Source organism: Colobus angolensis, unplaced genomic scaffold (assembly GCF_000951035.1).
Source record: "Colobus angolensis palliatus isolate OR3802 unplaced genomic scaffold, Cang.pa_1.0 Scaffold4, whole genome shotgun sequence".
In the NCBI taxonomy this organism is placed as follows: domain Eukaryota; kingdom Metazoa; phylum Chordata; class Mammalia; order Primates; family Cercopithecidae; genus Colobus; species Colobus angolensis.
The window spans coordinates 11,522,579-11,532,276 of record NW_012117376.1 but is presented as its reverse complement, the minus strand read 5'-3'; the positions used below and the strand labels follow the sequence as shown (position 1 = coordinate 11,532,276).

The 9,698-nt window shown below is 48.3% G+C and overlaps 1 protein-coding gene across 3 annotated transcripts in view; it reads right to left on the bottom strand.

The window, feature by feature from the left end:
* The window catches only part of MECR (mitochondrial trans-2-enoyl-CoA reductase), a 43,007-nt gene extending 33,820 nt beyond the window's left edge, over positions 1 to 9,187 (bottom strand). For all 3 annotated transcript variants that reach the window (XM_011955498.1, XM_011955500.1, XM_011955499.1), the window contains exon 1: positions 8,959 to 9,187. In XM_011955498.1, the coding sequence (XP_011810888.1) occupies positions 8,959 to 9,134 (176 nt within the window). In that variant the 5' untranslated portion in view covers positions 9,135 to 9,187. The remainder of the gene's footprint in view (positions 1 to 8,958) is intronic.
* Between the last annotated feature and the right edge of the window lie 511 nt (positions 9,188 to 9,698).

The window sequence follows — 9,698 nt, the reverse complement described above, 5'->3', positions numbered from 1 at the left end:
TGCCCAGCTAATTTTTGTATTTTTAGTAGAGACAGGGTTTCACCATGTTGGTCAGGCTGGTCTCAAACTCCTGACCTCGTGATCCACCTGCCTCGGCCTCCCAAAGTGCTGGGATTACAGGCGTTAGCCACCACGCCCGGCTGTTAGGTATTTCCTGGGATCCAATTCGTTTGGGAAATGCTGCCTACTAAGCCCCCTTTCTAAGATTCTGACTACACGTTAGTCATAAAGTCTCTGAGAAGTCCCCAAATAAAGAAACCCATGTGGCCTGTGTCATCCAGAGCTTTCCAGATTTAACGCGGGCTGGGAACACTACAATATTTTCACAGCGCAGCCTGCCCCAAACAGTAGTTTGAGAAACCATGCTCTGGGCCCCTGGTTCTCTTCTTTGTCTTCTGGGAAGCCCAGCAGCTCTGTCATTTGAGATTCACCGAAGTGGGAGGAAGGAGAGTGAAGAGGGCCAAGCAGGGGTGAGGGTCTAGGAGATGGGAAGTTAAGTTGAAGCTACAAACATAGGTGGATGGTGGCGGGGGCTGGCCCCACACTTGCTGCAAGCCTGGGGGTCAGGGGGTCCAGCTGCCACTCACCAGGGAGGCCAGCCTTGGCCTGCCCCAGGGAATGCCATCAATACCACACATACTGCTGTTCCCACAGACAGTGCTAACCACGTCATCAAGGATACCATTCTGCTGAGACGGGAGGGAAAACAGGGACCAAGTCTGAATTCCAAGAGTTAAACCTCTAGTGTAATAACAGCAATTTCTTCCCCATTCTTAAAAAAAAAAAAAAGTCAGTAAAGGAAACAGTGGCTATGTTTTGGAGTACAAATGAGGCACCCAACCCAGCCTGGCTAGATCTCAAATTGCTTCCCCCATACCGTTCACGTCCTCCCTCTGTGAGTGTAATGGCGCCATGCAACTTGAGGGGATGCCACTGTCCTCAATCAACAGATCCCAGCCTGGATAAGGTCACAATGGCTCCTTTGAGGCCAAGGCTGTACACCTGTGATGCCATACGAAGTACAAGGGAGACAAAAGCAGGCAGAAGAAAGAGCCTTTTGAGAGGGGGGAAAAGAGGCCAGTACCCCGGAGACTGGCACAGTTATACTTGCTGTGTAAGGTGGGCATTAGCTAGCTCTGCTGAGATATCTTTCCTGCGTTCCACATTTAATTAGCAATCATTTGTACTTATCTTTCATCTTTTACTCAATCACATCAAATGGTCAATATCATTTCGAGCAGGAAGGACAGGTAGGGAGAAACTGTCACTGGCCAGAGACTTTGTCATCTACTTAGTACAGAACCAAGAACGTTTGTGTCATCACAGGGCACTGGGTGAATGTAACTGACCCTCATGTGGTCCTCCCCAGTCTGTCTGCGGTCCCCTGGTCACCAAGCTGCCTTCTGTGATTCAGTGAAATGCCTGGTGTGCTAGGTACATTGTTCTGGGATTTGACTAATAATTAATAACCAGGGCACAACTAGGCAATTGTGAAGGAATGAAGTTCCTCAGCTCACAGCTTGTAAGGGCCTGGCTCCCTGGGAAATGAGGGAGTCCTGGGCTCTCAGGGAGAGCTCCTTTACCTGAGCAAAGCTCCTTTGTTCCATGTGGTTTGGTGTGCTGGACACAACCACACCCTCCCTGCACCTCTTACGGCTTCCAGGACTCCCACCATTCAGGACTCATTTTTCGGCACTTTAGCACAATCATTTTGAACTGAAGGTATCAGAAACTTAGGGCAACTTCTGGAAGTTTCTACCCAGTTAGCAAAGAAACCTTCTCAATCCCCTACTTTCCCTAAACTAAGAGGACCAGAAAGTCTGCGGGCCCCATGATATTCTACATCTGCCAACACTCCACTACAAGGGAGTTGCAGTATCTGTCACTCAGCTTGCACAGTCCCTGCCTGCCTGCAAGCTGCTTGGATCTCTTTGACAGGTAAAAACACAACCATGCAGCTCCTGTCTGGCTGGAGGCTGGGACGGCTATTGATTGTATAACCAACCAAGGGCCAAGGGAAGGTCCCTGGTGAAATCTTGTGCCCAGGATCCCAGATTCCTTTTTTTTTTTTTTGAGACGGAGTCTCGCTCTGTCGCCCGGGCTGGAGTGCAGTGGCCGGATCTCAGCTCACTGCAAGCTCCGCTTCCTGGGTTTACACCATTCTCCTGCCTCAGCCTCCCGAGTAGCTGGGACTACAGGTGCCAGCCACCTCGCCTGGCTAGTTTTTTTGTATTTTTTAGTAGAGACGGGGTTTCACCGTGCTAGCCAGGATGGTCTCGAACTCCTGACCTCGTGATCCGCCCGTCTCGGCCTCCCAAAGGGCTGGGATTACAGGCTTGAGCCACTGCGCCCGGCCAGGATCCCAGATTTCAAGTCAAACCATTGCTCCCTGGAGGCTGCTGGAACAACCACTGGTGAGCAGGCAGTCAATGCCTGCGCTACTTTCATAGAATTGTCAGAGCTGGACAATTGTTGGAGCAAAGAGGATTCATGTCTCATGATAACTTCCATGGCTGCAGTGTTATGCTGAAAAGGATGTTGAGGGCCCATCTTGTCTTGGCAGGAAGAGCGTTGTCTGCGGAGAATGTGATAAAGAGGAGTGTACATTTTGAGGTCTATAGAAAGGAGCTGTGAAGGTCTGCGTGGGGACAGCACACACACCCGTATTTACCACTGCTGACCTTGGTCATTCTTCATTTTATCAAGAGTAACTGAAGATAATTGGAGACTAATGTGATTTCCTTACTGCCATAATTGGTGGCAGAGGTGGGACTGGAACACAGGCAAGAAACATCCCAAGTCACAGGTTCACCTCGTGTCATCTTTGCTTTTTCTTCTCTAAAATGAGGACCCCTCCCACCTCACCCAGGGTGGGAAAGGCCAGTTCATCCCAGAGAGCTGCTAGGAGAGGGCAAGAGATAACTTGGAGTGGCACCGAGGGGCAGCTTTCCTCCCGGACTCTCTGGATGGAGGGAAAACCCCAGTCTTTTGTGTAATTCCTGGGGGGTGTGCCTGCAGTTTTCACCTTCACCGGCAACAATGAGAAAATCAGGGTAGCAGGGCTTGGCCCTAAACTCCATAGCCTAGTCTGAAGGCCCGATGGAAGGTAATGTACGAGTTAGAGAATGTGGAATCTGCTTAGGCTTGAGCCCTGTGATCTGAGGATAGTCTCCTCTGAGCTGGTTTCAGCAGACACCTTTCTCACAGGATTACATATGAGTGCACAGTGGGCAGTCAACAAATACGGACTGATCAGACACACCATGTTTTCTCTTCCCTCGGGGTCTTTGCACATGTAGGTTCCTCTGCTTGGGACGTTTTTCCACTTTCCTCATATACTGCTCACTGGATCTCTGGGGCACTCAGTTTACACCCTGTCTCTTCAGAGAAGACTCTGACTACCCCGAGGGGGTTAGGCACCCCTCTTCTGGGTGTCCACAGCACTCTGAACATATCCCATCACAGCATTTACACCACTGGACGATGGTGGCCTTTCTCCTGGACTAGGCTGTGAGGCTCTGAGGGCAACGACCACAACAGATTCAACTCTCTCAGTGGCTTGTGCTCAGTAAACTCTCAAAGAATACATGCTGGCCAACTTACCACATCCATGCCTTCTGTTCCCACTCCATTCATGGCCACAATAAAGGGCTCTAAACAGAGCACCGAACCCAGAATGCGATTTTTTTTCCAAAGTACTAAAATTTGGGTTTAACAATCAAGTCACCTGCAGTTTTGCTTTATATTAACTGTAAAAAGAAGAAATTCCTGAGAATAAACAGTGCCCTATAGTGAGAATGGACAGCCTGGGGCCCCACCACCTGCTCCTCCAAAGTCCATCTGGCTTAAGGCAGAATGGGGAGGCTGGATGCAGTGGCTCACACCTGTAATCCCAGCACTTTGGGAGGCTGAGGTGGGCAGATCACCTGAGGTCAGGAGTTCAAGACCAGCCTGGCCAACATGGCGAAACCCCGTCTCTACTAAAAATAAAAAAAATTAGCTGGGCGTGGTGGCACGCACCTGTAATCCCAGCTACTCAGGAGGCTGAGGCAGGAGAATCACTTGAACTTGGGAGGTGGAGGTTGCAGTGAGCCAAGATCGCACCACTGCACTCCAGCCTGGGGGACAGAGCCAGACTCTATCTCAAAAAAGAAACAAAAACAAAAAGACAGAATGGGTATACGTCCACGGGTTTGCTAGCTCATTTTCATTTTTGTACTAGCAGCAGGCAGGTGAGAAAGCCAAGATGATCAGGATGCTGTTTTACAAAAGTCTTGGGATCCTGAAAAGGGGAAGAGACACACAATGGTATTTCTAAAGTTTCCCAAGGTTGGGGCTGCCCTTTCTATAGCATAGGAACTTGGGGTTACCTGAATGACCTACAATTTCACCTTCTCTTCTGAGCTTTTTCCCAGTTTTATAGTCCATCACATTCTCAAAAATCATTTGAGACCTTGGGAGGTTGAGGCAGGAGGATCGCTTGAGCTCAGGCGTTTGAGATCATCTTGGGCAACATGGTGAAACCCCATCTATATATTTTATTTAATATATTTTTTAAAGTTTATTTAAAAAATCATTTGGGGTGACGGCCATTGTTTCCTCAGGCCTATGTCTATATCAAGGACTTTTAATAAAGAAGGGGCATCCTAGCTGTATGATCTTGGATAAGTGCCTTTCAATCTACTTGACCTTCAATTTCGTTATCTGTAAAGTAGAAGTAATAATAATCGAACTGGATTGTTGTGATTTTAAAACCCCATAATATATAGGCAGCATTTAGCCCAATGCTTGCTATACAGCTTTTCAATAAATGAAAGCTGTTTTCACCAGAAGATCCAGAGAATGGTAAAGTTCTGAGGGGACTTCCAGGAAAAAAAGAAGGCAAGAGAAGAACTAAAGGTTTCTGGGAACTATCTTTTTTTTTTTTTTGAGACAGAATCTCACTCTGTCGCCGAGGCTGGAGTGCAGTGGTGCTATCTCAGCTCACTGCAACCTCCGCCTCCTGGGTTCAAGCGATTCTCCTGCCTCAGTCTCCCAAGTAGCTAGGATTACAGGCACGCACCACTGTGCCCAGCTAATTTTTGTATTTTTAGTAGAGACAGGGTTTTGATATGTTGGTCTCGAACTCCTGACCTCTGGTGATCCGCCCGCCTCAGCCTCCTAAAGTTCTGGGATTACAGGCATGCGCCATCATGCATGGCCCCTGGGTTTCTGGGAACTATCTGATAGGGAATCTAGAACTCTGCACAAGGGACAGTGGCTATGGAGAACTCTGAAATTTCTCGAATGTTTGTCACTCTTCTGCACAGTCTTTACTTCGATCCGCAGTTTAATCTTTTAAATAAAAAAGGCCCAAATACTTATTTAGGGGATCCCATTTTGGAAGAAAGGGAAAGAAATTAAGCAACAGGGGAAAATGGCTTAGGAGAGAACAGCTGCAATGTTTGGAGGCCAACAGGAATGAAAACAGGGACGTGAGAACAGGAGAAACCTGGAGGCCTCCTTTTGAGAAGTCAGACCTCAGCAGGCTGTTCCTCATTCCTTCCCTCCTGCTTGCAGAGGTGCGGCCCACAGCGCAAGCATCACAAACCACACTAGTTCTGAGAATGCTCTGTTCAGACTCTAGGTAGTCCCATGACCCCTACCTGGTGTAACCTGACCCAGACACCTAGTTACTAGGATGTGTAAAGGACACCTGATTCTTTCTGTGACAGTGTGGTTACCCTAAACCTCGAAGACATGACTACAAAGAGAATCCCAGTCTCTGGATTCAGTCCATATGAGAACAAGTAAAGCCGCCTGAATCTGGGTCAGAAAGGAAAGTTGCCCTTCTGGAGCACGGGGAGAATTACTGCTTGTCTGACAATCTATCCACAGGGCAGTGGTTCTCAAGCCTGGCCTGGTCAGCAGAGACACCTGGAGAGCTTTGAAAAAAACAGATGCTCCAAGCCAGCACAGACCTACTAAGTACCTCAGGAGTGGGGCCTAGGAATATGTACGGTAGTTTCTAAAAGCACTACAGGTCAAGCTGGGTGTGGTGGTACACACCTGCAATCCCTGCTACTCAGGAGGCTGAGGCAGGAGGATCCCTTGAGCCCAGGAGTTCAAGACCAGCCTTGGCAACATGGCTTGATCTCATCTCAAAATAAATAAATATATAAAAAATAAAAGCTGTCTGATATTTTATGTGGGCAAATACAAAAAAATAAAAGCACTACAAATGGTGACTGTGCTGTGAAGCCAAAGTTGAATATAATGCTTTGTGGAAGTATCTTTTTTTTTTTTTTTTTTGAGAGGAAGTCTTGCTCTGTCATCCAGGCTAAAGTTCAATGGTGCGATCTCAGCTCATTGCAACCTCTGCCTCCTGGTTCAGGCAATTCTCCTGCCTCAGTCTCCCGAGTAGCTGGGACTACAGGCATGCACCACTGTACCCAACTAATTTTTTTTTTTTTTTTTTTGAGACGGAGTCTCGCTCTGTCGCCCAGGCTGGAGTGCAGTGGCCGGATCTCAGCTCACTGCAAGCTCCGCCTCCCGGGTTTACGCCATTCTCCTGCCTCACCCTCCTGAGTAGCTGGGACTACAGGCGCCCGCCACCTCGCCCGGCTAGTTTTTTGTATTTTTTAGTAGAGACGGGGTTTCACCGTGTTAGCCAGGATGGTCTCGATCTCCTGACCTCGTGATCCGCCCGTCTCGGCCTCCTAAAGTGCTGGGATTACAGGCTTGAGCCACCGCGCCCGGCCTAATTTTTGTATTTTTAGTAGAGACAGGGTTTCGCCATGATCTGCCCACGTCAGCCTCCCAAAGTGCAGGGATTACAGGCATGAGCCACCGCGCCCGGCCGGAAGTATCATGTTTTGAACTAGAGGGAAATCACTAAAGTTCCACAGAAGGAAATAATAGAAGCTGTCTTTTTATTTATTTATTTATTTCCCAAGTGGCATCTGCAAACAGACCAGTCTGTTTCAGTTTCTTTGGCTCTCCAAGAGGAGGGAATCAATTAGGAGGCAACTGCATTCAGCTGAACTTTCTCAGGCCTTCCTCATCACCACAGCAGAACTTAATAAAAGGTGCACTTTTTCCGGAAATTTAGATTTAGATTGAACTAACATTTTAGGAGCACCTGTTTTGTAGCAGGTCCTGCTGCAGACACAAACTACAAGTCCGTGGGAGAGACACTATGTTGTTCTCATTTGGTGTACGTTCCTGGAAATGGAGGAGTGTTCATCAGAGCTGTACCAGTTCCTTACAACACAGTCCTTAGTGAGACGTCTTCCCTGACACAATGCTTTATTACCTGCGATCAACACACAATTTGGAGTTTACTGACTGATGTGTCTTCTTGACATTCTTTTCAATTTCTGTAATGCTGGACGTGGCTAGGCTGATTGCATGACCTTGAATTTATCTGAGGCTTATCCTCACACCTGTCAAAACATCTAGCTTGAATTTTTTTTTTTTTTTTTTTGAGATAGAGTCTCGCTCTGTCACCCAGGCTGGAGTGCAGTGGTGCAATCTCGGCTCACTGCAACCTCAGCCTCCTGAGCAGCGGCGATTACAGGCACCCACCACCAAGCTCGGCTAATTTTTTTGTATTTTTAGTAGAGATGGGGTTTCGCCACGTTGGCCAGACTGGTCTAGAACTCGTGACCTCAGGTGATCCACCGACCTCAGGTGATCCACCCGCCTCAGCCTCCCTAAGTGCTAGGATTACAGGTGTGAGCCACGGTGACCAGCTCTAGCCTGAATTTTAACCATTAAAGTAATGCCACATTTGCCTATCCTTTGGAAAATAATCAATTTGCTGGGAATCAAAGAGTTAAAAAGAAGGTACTGCACAAGAGTATGCAGGTGTTCTTTGGTGGAGAGCACTGCATAGATCTTAGCTGATTACCACTATGAACTTTGTCTGTACTGTCTCCATTTTTAAAGATGATGAAACCAAGGCTCAGAGAACCTCAGTAACTTGTCAAATGCAAAGCTAGGACAAGGATTTGACCCCAAGTATTCTGATTCTCAGACCTGTGCTTTTGCCTTAGCTCCACTTCAGTGGCCCGATAGCCCTTCTGAATGGCTATTTATGTGCAGATTTATAATGGTTGGCAACTGACATACTGTTTTTATCAACCACATGCAAAAAGCATGAAATAAGATCCAACAGAATTTTAGGAAGACAAAGTCATAAAAGTAACGAGAGGCTGAGTGACTTCTCTAAGACCAAACAGCTAGTAAGAGGTTGAGCCTGTATTTGACCAAACATAGATACTTGGGTCTATATGGCACCAAAGCAGCTCTTTTTATAAGCCAAGATGCATATAAGGTGGAGTGGAGAGAAACTCACATGAGTTTGGAATCAGAAGCCATGGATTCCAGTCCCGTTCCAATCACTTATTAGCGATATCACTCTGGGCAAGTACCCTGCCCTCTGGAAACAATGGTCTATGACCTACTCTTTACTGACAAGTGAAGATCCAAATGGACGTAAAAGTATTCTGAAAACTTCTTCCAAAAAATAATAGAAGAGTAAGAACTCAGGCAGGTCAGTCAGTCAGACATAGGTTTACATTCTGACTTTGTCGCTGACTGGCTGTGTGACCTTGGACAAGTGATTTTACCTCTTCTGCCTCAGTTTTCATCAGCAAAATGGGGATAAATCAAGTAACTACCCCAAAACACTGTTGTGACAATTAAATGAGAGCATTCATTTAAACAAGCGATTGCCTGACACAATACTCGATCAGTAAACATCAGCCATTCATACCCTGATAATTGCTTCTCGGGTCTTCAGCTACCTTCAAGTACGGTCTTTCTGAGCTACCCAAAGCGCCCTGGGCTTCGGCTTCGTCTTGCTATTCTCTGCCCCCTTCCTCGGACCCTGTCCCTCTCTTCCCAGTCGACAGCTCGTCTTAAAGCCCTCCAGAAACCCCAGTCCCCTTCCCCGGTTTCGGCGCTGTCTCTTACTCGACGACCTTGGCTGGATCCCCGTGGTGCCCATAGACAAGCGCCCGGACCCGGGCAGGCTCGGCGGATGCGGAGTAGGAGGAGGCGGCAGGTCCGTGACAGCCAGAAGCTGGGAGCAGCCGCCGCCACTGCCGGGCGGCGGTTCGCACCCGCCACAGCTTGCTGCAGACCCACATGCTCCCTCCAACCAACACAGAGCCTGACGCCCCCGGCTACGTCATCTTCCAGCGACTGCGCGCCTGCGCCCCGCCCCGCCCCGCCGGGTGACCACTCCCGAACGCTCCCTTTGAAGGGCGTTTCCTTCCTCCGCTGCCCACGTGGTGGCGCCTCGCTAGAGTGCGTGTGAGTCCGGGGGTGCGGAGCTTGCGAGGCCGCCAAAGCTGCTCTCTCAACAAGGAGAGTCTGGGGCTGGCCCATATCCCTGTCTACACCCTGCAGTTTGGTGTTTGATTTGGAGGAAATCACTTACTCTCCCTGGCCTCAGTTTACCCTTCTCCACATAATATATTGAGTGCTCACCGAGCCAGGCTCTTTAAGGTATAATCTAATTTAATCTCCACTACCATGTAACGGCATAGGGAGGCCAAGCTTACTTCCCTACACTGAGGAGAGTACAGGAAAGCTGCTGTGGAGGCAGGAATATGGGGCTTGGAGTTAGAAAACTTAGGTTCAAATCCTAGCCCTGCCACTTCCTAGCTTGGCTGCCATGGGCAAGTGAAACTCTGAACGCATTGTAAAAA